Here is an 18,429-nt window from a genome sequence, read left to right on the forward strand (position 1 = left end):
TATAAAAACAAAAATATCAAAATATATTAAATTATCCTTTTTTATTATTATTTCATTTTTGTTTTTTCTTTATTGTTTCACCTATTATCCTTCTACCCTGAATTTTTTCAATTCTTTAGTTTTTTTTTTTTGCTTTTTTTACAATTTATTCTATATAAGTACGTATTTTCTCCCCTCATTATTTTCAAGTTAAATACCCTCCAAAAAAAATAAAGGATAATAACAAGTTAAAACAAAAATTGCGATCTGTCTTATTGAAAAACGGATTTACACCCTACATTTTTATTGCAGCTGACACTGAGTTGATAGTGGAAACAATAAATTTATTGTAAATGGATACAAACATTGCTGTTATCATAGAACATCATAGAGAAAACAAAAATTACATTTAAGAGACCAAATTATCAAATCATAACTTGTTGTTCAAAACTATTCCAAGGGATTGAAACATAAAGGAGCAAAAATAGCATACAAAATTTTTTTCAATAAAAACCGGTTTTAAGTTGTACCTTATACAATTTTACTTTTTAAATCCTTAAAAAGGAGTTTTTCAATTCTTCAACTCATCCTACCAATACGGTAAACCCATTATTGTCTCTATTATTTCATGTAACTTTTGACGAATATGCCCAACTACTACTCATATTCCTTTCGTTTAAAAAATAGTGTTATTTAAGTGTTACAGTTAATAGTCGAGTGTTATTTAAGCTACAGTAATTAAACGACAGAACTTAAGAAAATAAAATAAATACTTTTAGTCCAACTAAACGAGACTCAATACCTCTAAAAGTCTAAACAAAGCTGCAAATACGATTTCGGAAGCAATTAGTAAAAAGTTGTCAAAAATCCTAGTTTGTGTAGGAAAATTTACATTGACATAGGGTATAAAACACAAACATTTTAAGAAAAAAAAAACCATACAAATTTGTAAAAATTAGAGAAAATAAAACAACAGACCATAAAAATAAAGAGAAGAAAAAATTTAAAATTAGAAGGAAAAGAAGAGAAAGAGAAATAAACGATTGTTTTAATAAAATTGAAAGTTTAAATCAAGAAGACCCTTAGTCAAAGAGGGTAAATGATAACGCAAAAATAAAAATAATTACTTTTGACATTTCCCGTTTATTATAGGAATTTTGATTGCAAATTAATTGATTTAATAAGGTCTCTTTATTATCTGAATACTTAGACTTTAATATATACGAAAATTTAACTCACTATTTACTTTATTTGGAAATAGTATTTTGGAAGTTTTTCTAAAAATTAAAAAACTGCAAAGTTATTTTATTATTATTGACCCATTTAGAATTAAACGAATAATTTTTTTAATATTGAATAATTTTACGATCATAATCTCCTAATCATACGAAATATGGTATGATGCTTGTATATTTGGAATATGTTTTGAGCTGCTCATTTTAATTCTCAGTGTAATTAATATTCTAATGCTCCAAAATTCTAATTATATTTAATTCATGTTCGATTCTAATTTGACCTATTGTTTACTTTTGGCAATTCTTGGAATACAGAAACGGCTTACCTTTCACAAGCTATTCACGTTATTTTCTGAATAATAAAATGAAATTTAGTTCGCTACCACAAAATTTCAAAATTTTGGTAATGATGTTTAAGTCTTAATCTCTAAATCAATGCAAATATTTAATTGTGCATAATGAATATTTTAAAGAAAAGAATTTCATTATTTTTTAGCACATTAAAGTTGTATAAGTTATATAAGTTAATAAAATACAAGAAATAAAATCAAAATTTTAGAATAATAAAATAGAAATCGCAAATAAATAGAAAAATAAGCATACAAATGTGTATATGTACAACCACATACATACATGAACACCATCCATAGACATTATACAAATATGGTTTTGTTTTTTTATAAAAATCCCTTTTAGTCATCATCATCATCAACAATATAATTATCATCATCATCAGCGTGCAAAACTTCTATAAATTTAACGCTTGAAATATTCATTGCCACCCTCGTCTACAAAAAAAAAAAAACACAAAAAACCAAATACAATGTTTTTTCAACAAAACTCACTAACACTATCACCATCATCAATATTAGTATCAATATCATTATCATTATTATCCAACTCTTCACCATATTGACTGGATAACAAACAACTAAAAACAAAAAATACCAACAATCCAAATAGAAAACAAAAAACAAAAGGGGGTGAACAAAAAAAATGTTTACTGTTCTATTCTATTTCGTTTCGTCCCGTTCAACTCCGTTCAGTTTTTTCATGCATAGGAACATTTCGGTTGAGTAGGTTAACAAAAAACACAAAATTTTATACTATGCATACTATTTTTTTTGTCTTCTATTTCTATTAGCGTAATTTTTTTGACTCTTACTAAAACTAAAAATGTTCTTCTATCTAATATACTTGTATTTCAGTGCATTATAATGCAATGATGTTTGGTTAACTAGAACTCTACATAATTTTTAATAAAATCAAAAAAAAACTTATATAGCATATATAAATAATAAATGTCGAAAAAATAAAATTCCAAACTCCCGAATGAATTTTATTTCTAAATTTCAATACGTCCAGGATTCTAAATAAATGCTGAAAAGCTCAGGAGAATTTTCTTGTACTCATGTTCTTGTAAAAATTAACGATTTTGCAATTATATGCAGAAAAATTTCGGGATCCCAATTTTGTGTTTGTGGGTAATGTGGGTAATGTGAGTAAATCTTATACATTTATAACAAACAATATGTTTTCTATAAAAATTTGGGGTTTTTGAAGGTAGGCAGTTTATTAAGGGATTCCATAAACCGGCATTAAATATGATTTTTTCCCAACACGGCAAGACTGAGCTGCTTAAAATTTTAATATCTTGTAAAACCAACTCATAATTCGTTCCATTAACTAGATCTACTATTACGGAATAAAGAAAACTTGTAATTTGAGATAATAATGACTTGAATTTAACTATAAAAATAACAAGCCTGAATTATTTTATAAAGTTCACTTTATTTTCTAACTATTTTTACTAATATTAGTTATTATTGTAATTTTATTTTTTATATTTTTTTTCTTTAATTTTATTAGTCTTGTTTATCTCATGCTCTATTGTGTCTGACTCTTGACTGCAAACTGTCTGCTTTTATTGAAATAATATGAATAGCATGTTAAAAAAAACAAAAATTTTTTCACAAGGATTCTTTAAAAATAAAAAAAAGGAATGCAAAATAAAAAAAAAAGTATATTATATATTTTTTTTTTGTTCGTTTTACATTAAAAAAAAAAATTTTCAGAAGAACAAAAAAAAAAGCAAGGAAAAATTTTGTTACTACTGAATTCTCGACTATATTTTAATATTGTTTGCCAACAAAAGACAACTGAATTACTGTTGTTAACTTAATGGAGAACTAAGCAAATTAAATTTCTTTATTTAAGTATACCAGAACATTATTTCTATATTGAAATCTATTACATTCTTCATATACGTGTATAATCACAGAAGTGACACAGCAGGAGTGAATTTAATTTAGTAATGCATTCAAACTCTTTAGTTACGGTCATAATTTTAAATATTATGTAATGTAAATATAAGGTATGAGTTGCCGAATTATTAAATATAAAAATTATTATTTTTTTATTAACATATTATAAAATTTAAATACCAAGGAGAATTACAAAAAAAAAATATAGAACATTTTTCATTGAAAAATAAAACGACTATGTCGTTTAATCTTAAATAAAGCGAACAACAATTCTGATTTAGATGCACCGTGAGTCACTAGATTAGTGCCTGAGAAATTTCGCAATAGTCTTACCTCAACATGCATAAAGTAGTGACCTTCCGGTACGCGAACAAGACGAAATGGTTTTCCGTCTTGAAATAAAAGTTTTCGAAATAAACGTTTTTTATTTTATCTCCTATAACTTAAAAAACTTTGTGAACTGATTTTTTAGCTGATAAATTTCTCTTGACTAAATTATCTGAACCAAAGCATGTTTCATTTGACAAAGCATTTGAGGGTGAAATTTAAATTACGAAGTGCTGTCGAATATTCCCGAATTTATCTGAATCTGAAACTCAAACTGACTTACTGACGAATATTTATGGAAAATTATTTATAAAAATTGAAAAATTGAATAAAAATAGGAACAACAAAAACTACCGTAATTCTCCTATAATTTTCCTTTCAAGGAAAATTTTCTTAAATGAATATTGCATCAAAGTACATAACTTATAATATTGAATTTCTAATGTATATAGCGGGCCTCACCATACTCATATGTAAGGTGAGCATTCTCTATTGGTAATAATCCAAAAGTAAAATTTACTCAATGAATATTTCGTATTTAAATATAAATTTGTAAAAACAAAAATTTTCTCTCTTTTTCTTTGAAATATAAAAGAAAAACTAACCATTTTTCCTTGTGCTACTTTAGCCTTATTATACTAAAAAAAAATGAACAAAATTTGAATGAATATTAAAGTCGAAAGACGAATTGAACACATCCATATACAACTCTAATAATCTTATATGTAAATCCAAAGAAGTGATTACAGACATCTGTGCTTGATTCAAATAAAAAATTCATTCTATTAAATAAGTACACTCTAGGGTACATAAAGTGTAACCAAGAAAAATGGAAAATTTTTTTATTTTCTTTGCATCAAAAAATAAAATGTGATGTTAAAAAGGAAAAGGATTCCTTCTTTTTCTTTTTTTTTGTGTTTTTGAATTTTTTAAGGACAAGAGAAAGAAAGAATTTAAGTGAATATAAATTTTGTTGCAACAAAGAATTGATTCTAGTAAATTGTTGTTGTTTAATTATGTATGTATGCATTTATGTAGTTCAAAATGAAAACATAAATTTGTGATAAAAACTTTTATTAGAATTGAGAATCGTACCATTGTATTACAAATCATTAAGTTTGTATTTGTATGTATGTATGTATGTATAAATATTTCAGAATATGATTCAATCAGGGTTGATTTAATTCACTATATTTAAAAAATTGATGCATTAAAATTCTGAAATTTAATTAAAAAAATTAACATTTTTGTTTCATAAGCTTGAATTGCTAAAACAAGTCGCCTTTATACCTTAGAAGGTTAACCAACACACTCATTCTCAAGTAAATCGGCTCTATTACAGTTGATTCTATTTAATTCACTTTCTTTTATAAATTTGAGCCGCAAAGTATTTGACAAAACTTAGAACCAATATTAAAAGATCAAGATCAGAACGACAGTCGCGTCCTTTCGGTATTATCTTGCTCCCAGCCTAAAGGTTGCGAAATTTATTAGTGATTATGGTCAGAAGAAAATAATAGAAACGGATATGAACGAAGTAAAAATGCTCATATATGTCCTGGCCCAGCATTATTAACTCTGAGCCTTTCTAAGTAATGGTGCGAGAATTTCCGAAGATTCTTCCGTGAATGAGTTTAACACAAAAAGAGATAATATGTGGGGAACTACATCCTTGCAACAGAAAGAAACCACCAAATATTCGGATTTTTCGGAACGCAAAACATCGACCGAGCGCCCAAGGTTTGATATTTAATGACGCGACACTACAAGTTCTCTTTTTGCGTCACATTATCTCATATAGCACTGTTTCTGATCAATTGAACAGTGCAATTATATTGCACTGTTCAATTTACAAATATAGAATCTCCAATATTTTTTTATTATTATAAGATCTCTAAACTACATTAAATCAAATTCAAAAAATAATCAAACAAATATCATTCAACCGATGAAATGTTATAGATGATGGCATGTACTATGCGGCTGCATTATAGGAAAACAAAAATTTACTTAGAATTCAACACAAATATTTCAAATAATTTTTACTGAACCAAGACGAAAAACAATGGTCATAACAAAAATCATTTCATATCAACGAAGGTGAAACGAATTAAAACCGCAAAATATTTACTGCAGTAACTATTAAAATTTCTAAAAAAACAAAAAAGAAACCCAAACACATTCTATTAAAATTAATACAAAAGATTTGCTAGAATTGAATTAGAAATAAAACACAATTTGATACAAACAAAAAAAAACAAAAATAAAAAACACAATAATAATCATAAAAACAACAAGAAAATAGAAAAGTTACCGACCCGACATCTGTTAAATTTCATTTTAACTTTAAAAATTCCAACACGATAGCAAATAAAAACTTAAAATAGCAAAAAAAAAGGAGTAAAAAGGACATAACGCCTGCCATATACCAAAAAAAAACAAAAATTAAAAAAGCAAACAAGGGGCAAAATTCTGGGGTTAAAAAAATTGCAAATATCGCTTTCTGCTTCTTTATTTTGGTTGTTTATTTTTTTTTCTCTCTCTTTTTTTTATTTCTTATTATATTAAATTCGGACCATGATTTCATTACATTAAAAATCAAAAAGTAACAAAGAAAACAAAAAGCAAGAATACATGCATAACATCATGAACCCTGAAATTTTATTATAATCTGACCGAATCCAGACGATATTGTGCAAAAATCTAAATAACAACGATGACCAAAGCACAAAATAATAACAAGAATGTAAGAATAAAAATTTTTGCAAAATTTAAAAGTAAAACAAGAAAGAAATAAAATTTTTTTTTTTTTGGTATCGAGAAGTGAGCGAGGACAATCCCAAAAAAAAATTTCCCTTTTCATAGTAAAGAATAAAAACTGTTGTCATGCCATGTAAGAAGAGAACACGACACCAACCAAAATGCGAGCGTATTTAAATGAAAACTTTTGTAAATACAAAATTCAAATAACAAGAACAAAAAAGGAATTATATCACATATGTACTTGGAATTTATAGACGCACAATCCCAGAATATTTTTTTTTTCTTTTTCATGATATTTACATATTCATATAAAGTTAGACACTAACATATCCTTTAGGGACACTTTTGCAAAATTTGTTTCAATTTTTTATTCTTTTTTTTTTATATGATGATAACACATACGAAAATAAAATAAGAAAAACGTCATAGTTGATCTTTTCAATTATAGGGTAAACTGGTTGAAAACATAAAAAATTATCAGCATGTGTTCACCATTTGTCTTAATAATTTCATATTACATAATTTTCATCAAATGCTCTGTTTCGATATTTTACTTGCTAGCTATTAGAAAAGCAAAATTTTAGAAATCTCGAATATAGTTCTTTCACAAAGAAATCTTCGCAAATGTATATTTGACATTCCTCAAATTTCTTGCGACGAAAAATTCGTTTGATTTAACTTAAATTCAGTTTAAATTGTTTGATTAAAATTTAACTAAATTAATTATAAAATCATTAAAATTGTTGTTACTAACTACATATAGGTTTAAATCTTTAAAGAATTTTATAGGTATTTGAAATTTAATTGAGTAAGCAGGTAATTAGTTTAGAAACTTGAGTTAATTTCAAAACAAGCATATAAATTCTCTAAAACTAACTCATTTTTTGTGTATTAGCCATTTTCGCTACTTATACGATTTTTTTGCAGTTTTTTGCTCTAATTTTTTTGCGGTATCGTTCAACTAATTGATAATTCATTATAATTGATGAATAGCCGTTTGAATAGATTTTTTTTGCAAAAATCTTTGAAAGAGGAGGTTGGATTTGCAAAATACTTTTAATCTTTAGAGCCAAGCCAATAATTCGTTTCAGTCGATTTACACAAATGTATAAATGAAGCGCTCAGCGCATTAATGAATTATCAAAAATTTTTGCAGAAAGGTGTTTTTGTGTTCAATAGAGCTGTAGTAGGCTAAAGAATTGTTCTATTTTTTCAAAATACTTAATTTACTCCTCTTTTCAATCTATTTTGACATAAGTTTGGTTTTGCTTTTTAAAAATTTTCTTAAAAATTAAATATTTAATATTCAATCTCAAGTTACTCGAGGTGTCGTTTTTGCAGGTAGACCACTAATGCGCTAAGCGCCTTAAATATGAACTGAAAATAAACGTTAAGTGTTATAAATGTAGCAAAAAATTCATGGTATTCACAAAAATTTAAGTTGGAAAACGCACACGGGTATAAAAACGCAAATGTGGCAAAACAAATCTAATAGTAACGGTTTTTTTATTTTCATTTTATATGTCCTTTTTTTTTCTTATATTTTTTTTTTTTGTTTTCTACATCTATTTTTAGGATTCATAGATTTTTTGTTGTCTACTTGTAAAACCATAAAGAAAACAGAAAATATAAAAGTTTTGCCCTTTGTTATTTTTTTTTTAAATGAGAAAAATGAATGTATAAAATTTTCATTGGAATCGATGGAATGCAAGACGAAAAGTTTTGCAAATGAAAGAATCAACGGCAAAAAAATATTAAGAAGTCCTTTAAAAATTTGTTTTTTTTCGTTCCTTTTATACTTTTGGATATTTTTGGTTTTGTTTTTTTTTTTAATGTTTCAAAAAAAAAAATTTGTTGAGGTTATTTCTGGTTGATTTAACAGGACAAATAACAAACAGAAGCCAGGATAATGATATTGCTTTTCTGTTTTTCTTTTTTTATTCATCATTTTCTCTCTATAATTTTATTTATCTATTGTAATAGAAATTCGGGAGAATTTTCAATTTGAATTCGAAGAGAAAAGTAAAGTATAAAAATAAAATTTTTATATTTAAATTTATCCTGACTCTAAATTAAATTTTGTTTTCTTTTTACATTAAATTTTGTATTTTTCCTTTTTAGTTTTCTCTCAATTTTAACGATGTAATTTATTTTTATGAAGTTTCAAAGTTAAATGATTTTTTATATTTGATTACTTTTTCCAAATTCAGAAATTTAATGAATAATTTGTCTCGTTTGTCGATATTTACCATTGGCAATGATAACAGAAAGTTTTTACTATTTTAATTTTCATTTACTCCTTTATGACCACGTCATGGTTGTTAATATTTTAAATAACAGTAATAATCAACAGCAACTAAGTAACCAAATAGAAAATTCTTTAAGTAAAAATGAAAACATATAGCTAGTCCAGGACAATTGAATTTTTCTACCATTAGTTCTCGAAATTATTACAAATTTCATTTATTAATACCTTCAATAATAAAATGGATGGAATCTGAAACGTACCTCAACAATTTGAAAAAACGGGAGAATCAATTAAGAAGTTTATTAAATAATTACCATTTTATAACTGTGAAATAAAAATAAAATATGGGCGCCACGAAATATGCAATTTTTTTACAATAGAAGCCAATTATACCAAAATTGCAGATTTTGTAAAAATTTTCATTTACGTGACTTCCATTTCGGTATTTTCTTCTTTACATATTACTAATTTAATTTTAAACATTCCTTTTAAATTAAATTTCATTTTTGCAAATTAATGTTGCCTATAAATATGCAATTTTACTTTTTGTCTGTAATACAAAAAATAATTTTGTTTTTGCGATCCTATTTTAAGTTTCAATTATTTATTTTAAACTTTTTAGTAGTCCCATTAATTTTTTTCTTGTAAGATTTCTTAAACCCTATAATAATGTAGTATTTTTTGCTTTCTTTCACACAAAGTAAAAAAAAAAAACACAAAAAGCTACCCACCTTTTATTTTTTTTCTATTCTAGCTACCTTATTTTTTAAAGTAACGAAAATTTTGTAAAAAATATTCAACCATATTTTAATTGTGTTAATAAATGCAAGAATGTGGTATGATCTAAAATGAGCAAATAAAAGGGTTAATAAATACTTAATCTCTATATACATATGTGTACGAGTATAATATATAGTTATATAAATGTTATTTATTTTGAATTTCATTATGATAACAATATTTAAAACTAAAAAAAAATTCAGTTAATTCCGTTAATTATATTTAATTTTAGCACACACCGCACTAATATTGTCTAACAACTTTAGACAAAATTCAATTAAAATAATCTTCCATATACAGGTATGCACATATCATTATATATACTTTACAAAATTCATACATACATATATATATATTTAAATATTCATGTATTTTATGAACATAAGCATCTTAATGGGAATTTGTTAACATTTTATATTTAAGTAGAATTATACGCATACACTCCCAAACCCATCATTTAATTTTATATTTTATGAAGGCAAAAAAAGAAAAATATTTCTTTTTATGCTCTCTCCTTTTTCTAACTCTAACTCTTCCATGGTACATTTTAGAATTTCTCGGCTCTCCTCCCTTCTGCCACCATTTTGCCTTATTTTAATACTTAAATCTAATAAATGTTGTTTTTCCATATAAGTACATAATACATTTTCACCACTATAAAAATCACCATCGTATTACGATGTCATAAATAGAATATAGATGTCATGTGTGCGAATAAGGGAGTAAAAATATAAAAATGTTTTTAAAATGTAGAAAAAAAATGAGAGTTGACGAACATTTTTTTTTTCATTTATCTTTCTTTTTTTTTTTGACAGAATAAGAGTATATAGTACCTTAGAGAAAATGTGAATTTTTATTATATGTAGATAAATATGCATGTGTACGTATGTACTTAAATAATTGTAATATGTATTAATTTTAGTTTGTTATTGCATTAAAATTTTTAACAGGGTGCCTGTCAAAGAAGAAAATATTTTTTATTATAGAATATACAATTAACGCCATTCAAATTGTTTAATTTATTCAAAATACCAAAAAAATTTTAAATAATTACCAGGCGTCTGCTAATTATTTAAATAATGTATAATTAAGTAAGATAAAAAAAGTGAGCATGTATTATACTTTGAATATACAATAATTTCTATGTAAAATATTTCCAAATATTCGGGGTCCGGAAATTTGAATCTTACTATACCATAATTTTTTATTATATTCTCATTGGAGGAAACGAAAATGATTGTATTCTAAGACATTTCTATAAAAACTACGGGAGATTCCACGGATTCCACAAAAAAACACAATTGACGTCTGATTGACAATCATCTTAGCGCGCATAAAAAACTAATCCTTGATAACAATTTCACCACATAGTGATAACAAAATGAGGTATGGTATTAAATGATGCTAGTTGAATAAACAACAAAATTTTATAAATAATATCATAACCAAAATTATTTTCCACCCTATTACTTTACGGAATTTGAAAGTAAAATAATTCGTCAACACCATGTACATTCCTTGCGATTATAAGCAGTCAATTGAATTGAAACATGTTCATATTTTCATGTTTTAGATAGATATTATTATTTCTTTAAATATTACCCTTTACTTGTTTAGTGGGTAGTTTCTACTCTTATGCGTACACATACATTATACATATGTGCGCATATATAAATATTTTTTGTTTATAATTCTTGTCATTGCATTCATTGCTTTAATTGACTTCACAATTTTTCTTTTTTTTTTGCATTTTCTTTTGCAAGTTTTTTTGTTTCTTCCTCTTATCCTAATATTTAGAAAAGCAAGCAAGAAAAAAAAAATAATGTGGAAATAAAAATTTTTCTCGTAACATTGCCATACACAAAAATTAATTATGCAAAGTGGTTATGTTGCAAAGATTCTTGTACAAACTCATAAAATATTGCATATTATATACAGATATTTATGTACATTTTATGTATACATATGTATTTATGCCTGTCACAGCATATAGATAAAGTATATTACCCGATTCAAAAATGTTGTAGATTTAAAATGAATATTATAAAATAATAATAATCTAAACTAATAAAACTAAAATTGTTGAGATAACCAGGAAGACAATATTAGGGTTAAAGAAAAAAGAGGAGATAAAAAAATATATATTCAAAATTTCTCTAAATTTTCAATATTCAAGATTTCTTCCTTCTATACTGCACTTACAGTTACACAAAACAAAATTTACGTTTGAATAAATACATTAATATTATGGTAGATCAACCTTTAAAATAAAATTTCTTTGAAGAATGTCCAAATTACCCAACTAAGCGTTAAGTTCAGAAAGTAAAATATTAATATTGCATAACAAGCCGAATAAATTTTACGTCCGAAAAATATCCTTTAATAGTTATAATTTTAGTTCGCTTTTTAATTGCTTTTAAAACCTGTCCTCCTTTGAAATAATAGTTTTTCACTACAATTACTTAGTTCTGCAAGGAATTCCAAAAGGCTATTTCGTGCCAATGCATACCTCCTATTCTAAATTTCGTGTCAGTGCACTTCATATTTCAAAATTTTAAGGAACACACTGCCATTATCCCACTTCATATTAAAAAAGAAATTTATATTAATTTCCAAAAATTACAAAATCTTTATAGTGAAAGTTTTTCGACTGAAAATGATTTTATTTGACAAAATTTAAAATTAATTAATATTAATGAAAATATTTACATAAAAAAAAATAATTTAATTCAATACTAATATTTGCAGTTATTTATACAACATGTAGACTAATTTAATAAAAATCATTGAATTGAAAAAATTCTATAAGACCTTATAATTTACAAAATAATCCAACCACTAAATTTCAATATTTGTGTTCCATTATCGGTATAAATTTTTAATATATAATAATTTAAAATTTTTTTTTTTTAAATGAAATTGATTTTATATTAATTTTCTAGGATAAAGAAAATTAAAAATTTAAATATACTCTGTACTTGCGTGTATTTAATACACTTACCTAATTTTAACATGAGAAAAATAACCAATTAATGGTTGAGAGTTGATGTTTCCAATTATAGATGCAGATATACCACCAAAATCAAATGCATATTGTACGATCAAAATTATTTAGCTTTAAATTTCTGATCTTTCTAAATCTAAGATATTAATTGTCGATATTTTATATATCCACATGCACTGGACCCAACGACCATATGTGCTAGGGAGTGTTATGGCTTTATATAGAACTGCACATTTATAAGAAATAGGAAAAAATTAATCTCATTCTTATCTAACTTCCAAAAAATCTTGTATTAGAAAAGTGCCAATCCAGAGACATGCAGATGTCTTCTGGCAAATATCACGGTTCAACCTAGTTTGATCATTTAACTTCAGGTCTCCGCTCTAATTTCTAATTTCGTCTGTGTTTAATCTGTGATGCAAAAAGTTTTGAAGAGATTACAATTACGAATATAGGAAGGCATAAAGAACTATGTTAAGTCAAATTTCCAGATTAAATTTTTTTTAAATTAATTTTTGTATGTTTGAACAATTTATTAAATTTTTATATATTTAATTAAATTCAAAAACATAGAGAATTAATGAAAAAATTTTTAAAACTCAATTATAAATGTTACAATTTTTAATAATAAAATAAAAAGGTTGAATCCTTTCAATACTTGGTTAAATTTATTCTATAAAAATCTTAATTTTAATGAAGCACAAAAACATTGAGCCATGCATCGAAATTTCTCATTACACAAATATTAATACACCTTAATAGTGTAATTAAAAAGTAATGGACTTAAGTATAACACTTTATAGATATAATAACGTACAATATTTATGTTTAAGTACCGTTATAAACCTCGTGCTCGTATATATGCAGAAAACGGTATTCTTATTAAAATTAAATCGTCACGTTACATATTAATCATTAAATATTCCTCAAAAAAACATGAAAATATTACAAAAAAAAACAAATATTCATTTTTCTTTTTTTAATTCGTTTTTTTTTCATTACAGATGTTATAACATGTGAATCACGATTCATAATCGTACCGGAAAGTCAAACAGTTATTGAAGGTGATTCAGTTACATTCTCTTGTCATGCTACTCCAGGTCTTAAATACTCTTGGACTCTTAATGGTAAATGACATTACATGAATTTTATATTATCATAAATATATATACAAAATTGTTCATATATGTATGTATATTTCTAATACTTAATTGTTATACATATTGGTTTATATTGTATTTGTAAAATTTAAGTGAAAAAGTTTTCCTGTTATTTTCAAAAATCCTATATAATATTATCCTGTTAATTTTTTACTTTCCTTTTGTTATTATTTCTATTTTGTTGTCTTTATAAAAGAAAATGTTACATATTGATTGCGGTCAAATGTTTGTAACATGATAAAAATAATAACTATAATGGAAAAAATAATCGCTTGAAACCACAATTAATAAAACTGTAATCAAAAGTTAAGTGAATCTGTAATAAAAGGTAAGTGGATCTAAAATAAAATGTAAAGTGGAATTGTTTGATCAGGTTTAGATAGCTGGGCTTTCGTTTTATTTCTCTCCGGCGCTTTATTAATGAATAGAAGAATTCGATTTATAAAATAGCATTTTTTTAATTAAATACAACTCTTAGCATTAGTGATTTATCCTTAATCAACTTCAGAATATAAGTGTAGAGTTTCTATAAAGACTTCTTTTAAAATTTCAAGGCTCCGATTCATTGTGGAATTGACAACTGTTGAAAAACGCTGTTTCACATGACATAATTTTGCATCAAATTCTCGTCAAAATTAAACCAAATTAAACAAATCCATGAAAAATATTTGATAGAATAAAATATTAAAACTAGAGTCTTTAAAAAGATGCGACGCGGCAAAAATGTAATTACAAATCCTCTTTGTCTCTCTTACTCCGCTTCGAAATTAGTTTATATAGGCAATACAGTTATAGCTTTCAAACAATAATCAATAAAAATATTTTAAACAATCTGTAGGATTGTTTAAAATATTTCCAGTTTTTGTTTTTTTCCTTTTCATACATATATATATTTTGATTATTTAACTCGTTTTTACAGTAATTAACCTGTTAAGTTCGAATTGTTTTACACAAGAACAGCAAAATAAAATTGAACAAAAACAAAAAAGAATAGCAAAAAATCCAAAATATAAAAAAAAAAGTGGAAGTTTACCACTTGTACAACATAAGAACAATTCAATGTCGACGTCAATTTTTATGTTTCCAAAAGTATCAAAACAATTTACTTTTACATATACATACATATATGCATATGTAAACACCATAAACACCCCTTATATAATAAAATAAATATAAGTGTACGAAAACTTTGCTATACATATTACATATTGTATATATATATCTATTAAAATATACCCTCAGAGTTACGTGCACATCCACATATACCACAGAAAAATAATGATATGTCAGTTTTCTCTTATTTTTTTTGTTGTTTTGTATACGAAAAAAAAATTCCAACTTCAATTTTTATATATTTTTATTATTTTTTTTTTTCTTCTTCTTGTTATTCTGCTATTATATTCGAAATGAATCCTTTCAGGAGTGATTTTAAATAATCATCCTTTCGTAGTTATATGTAGTATGTGGTATATACCATTATGTTCATAATATATATGATTGCAGTTTATTGTTCATACAATGGAAGAAATATACATATATATATATATATATATGTATGTATATTGTTGAAGAGAACAAAATCTACTTAAATATCTACAACATGAATTCGTACGTATGTATATATGTACATTATATACTTGAATTTATCATAAAAAAATTCTTAGTGTACATAATCTTAATTCTTCAAGGATATTAATTGAGAAAAATTTTCATACTCTAATATATGAATAGATGCATATACACATTTATTCATATTTATGCATTTATTAATATATAAAATAAAAGATTTTATTTTGCATATTTATAAATATATATACGTATGTACATAGTTATAAATAATATATGAAATTACATATATATATATAAGCTACGTATAGCAAATTGCATGAATATTTAATGGCTACAGTACGTATCGTAAAATTTTATATACTATAGATTAATAATTACAACAAAAGCAACATCTTAGTACGACAATATGAAATACAACTTTTCTTTTGTTTCTGTTTAATGTTCTTTAACATTTTATGTCACACAATAACATTTAAAATTTGGTATTGAATGAAACCATTGAAAAATTCTTGAAAATCATCTTAAAACGTACGAATTTGCTATCCTAAATATACCATAGATGACCGTGGGACAGACTATGACTTTAAGTTGTCGTATTACCATATTAGTTTATGCAAAATTTCAGTAATGTGTCAAACTACTATTGAAATTGTATGGCAATTACGAGTACCAGAAAGAGCCAAACAATTTTAACGAATTTGATCAAACGCATCGGCCCTACTTCTATATTTACTCCTGCGAAATTTCAATATCACAGATTTTATAGTTTCTGAGTCTATATCTCAGACCATTATTTCTTAGCGTTACAAACGGTAAGTCGTTCCTACAGGTATAAAAATAAATCAAACTATGATAAAAGATCATAACTTCAGTTTCAAATCTTACTTTACGAATTGAAGTTTGAAACGTTATAGCGAAAATATAAATTTTGACTTTCTTAAAATAGTAATACTTGCAGTTATAGATAGTAAAAATGTACTCAAACTTAAGACTTTTAAGATTTTTCTTTTTTTTTTTGCTTTTACTGTATATTTTAAAAATATATTATACGACCCCATTTATTTTTACAAAATTTTATAAAAATTTCTCATATTTAACATAAAAATTTGCAATACAAATATAGTCTGGACCTTAAGCAATAAATATTATAAGGTGTCTCTTGAAAATATTTGAAGTATATCATAGCATTGAAAAGTAACGTTCGTTTATAAATAATAACTTGCGCTAGATTAAAACTATCTTCTCATGCTAGTTGGATTGGAATCAACAAACAGAACGTCGTTTATTTGAGTCACAGTGGACAGTGAACAACGAAATTGCTGACGAGCTAGCACGCAAAGGGTCCAATGCCCCATTAATGCAACTCGTCTGCTTCTGTGGTCGCTAACGTTCGCCATTGAAGACAGGCTTGGCTTTTTTTAAGGTTAAGAAAGAATGCCATCATGCGACATTGTCCCCTTCATTTTACTCAAAGAAAGCGTGGATCGAAATTGTGTTTGTGCTATTACTAACTTCTTCACTGGAAAAATTTCCGAGAAAATTTAACTCATTTTCGGTTGACTCTGTCGAAACATTTAGTAGACGATCATAAATATTTTATGTTAGCTATTCTGCTCAACCCTTCAGAAGGCAGAGATAATTTGTGCGGGACTTTCTCAATTTTAAAAAGTCTGATTTCAATTTCTTGAGGGATTTCTGCAGATATTTTCTTGAGACTGTGGTAGTATAGATGGCATGTTGGATCCAATAAATCGTAGAAGGAAAACGAGAAAAAATGAAACTGTTTTCTTATACTTTAAGTACCATCGAGTCTTGGACACCCTATATATAAAAATACATGTAATTATACACGAATGTACGTAAAAATATGCGAATTTATGAATATAACTATAAATATTGTACAAAAAAAAATAACATAAAAAAATACAAAAATTCAAGTTGAATTGTTATATTTGTGATTTAAAGTAGAAGACAACTTGATTGTTTTTGGTTGAATTACCTTCTATACATATGTATGATGTACATACATACATTTATACTTGTATATACATATCTATTATAAAAAAAAAATTAAAAATAAAATATAAGAATGCATTCAGAAGGGATAAAGTCAGGTTATTGTACTATGATCATCATTATAATCATTATCCTTACATAAATTCTTAACATACACACACATTGTATGCATATTTGCATATAAAAATCAGTTCTAGACGACATTTATTGCACTTTTTTTCTTAATTTTTTTTATATTATTTAAAATTCCATTTTTTTTCATACTATTATATTATACACCATTATGTGTATATACATATGTATATACTGTAAGAAAAGGTGAATAAAATAATAATAATTATAATAAAAAATAATAAAAAAAAAATAAAAAGAAAAACAGACTCTTCAAATTAATATCATATATGCATACAATTTACATACAATGTTGTTATTTTTTTTTTTATATCCATTAAATTTTCATTCCATCAGGAATCCCTTACATTCGTATATACATAAATAAGCGCCAGAGGTAAGTATAATATGGCAGATATAGAATAAAAAGTGATATATGACAAGAAGTTATATACGAGTACATATAACAAATTTCACATAATTCAAAATCTACTTATATTTTATAAGAAGAGAGGGTATTTAACATTACATATACAGATTTAGATTCTCATAATATATTTTGAATTTTTTTTTGTTTTTAAATAACATGCAATATACTTACTAGTATTTCATAAAATAGAATATTTTCTTATATTATTATGAAAATTTGCAATATCATGAACCATGTGTATGAACTCATCATCTATCTGCTATATAATATATAGTAATTTTAATATACAAACGCCTACACACTCTTACAATTTATTATTTATCAACAAAATTTTAAAGCTAAAGATTATAAGTACAGAAAAATAATATGGTAGAAAAGTTTACAATTATATATTATAATTCATACTCAATGATTTAAAATTTAAAATACTCGCTCATATACTTGATATATTTAGAAAAAATTGGAATCATATTCGCAGGATCATTTCCATAGAAAATTTCCATGCAATTTCATAGTTATATATATATATATATTCACTTAAAG

The 18,429-nt window shown here is 25.1% G+C and overlaps 1 protein-coding gene across 1 annotated transcript in view; it reads left to right on the plus strand.

The window, feature by feature from the left end:
• Nucleotides 1-18,429, plus strand: part of LOC129612659 (tyrosine-protein kinase-like otk) — a 108,867-nt gene that overhangs the window by 32,811 nt on the left and 57,627 nt on the right. The window contains exon 2 of the mRNA XM_055526367.1: nt 13,605-13,727. Within this exon, the coding sequence (XP_055382342.1) occupies nt 13,605-13,727 (123 nt within the window). The remainder of the gene's footprint in view (nt 1-13,604; nt 13,728-18,429) is intronic.

The sequence above is a fragment of the Condylostylus longicornis genome, unplaced genomic scaffold, assembly GCF_029603195.1.
Source record: "Condylostylus longicornis isolate FDR11 unplaced genomic scaffold, ASM2960319v2 ptg000075l, whole genome shotgun sequence".
Taxonomy (NCBI): Eukaryota; Metazoa; Arthropoda; class Insecta; order Diptera; family Dolichopodidae; genus Condylostylus; species Condylostylus longicornis.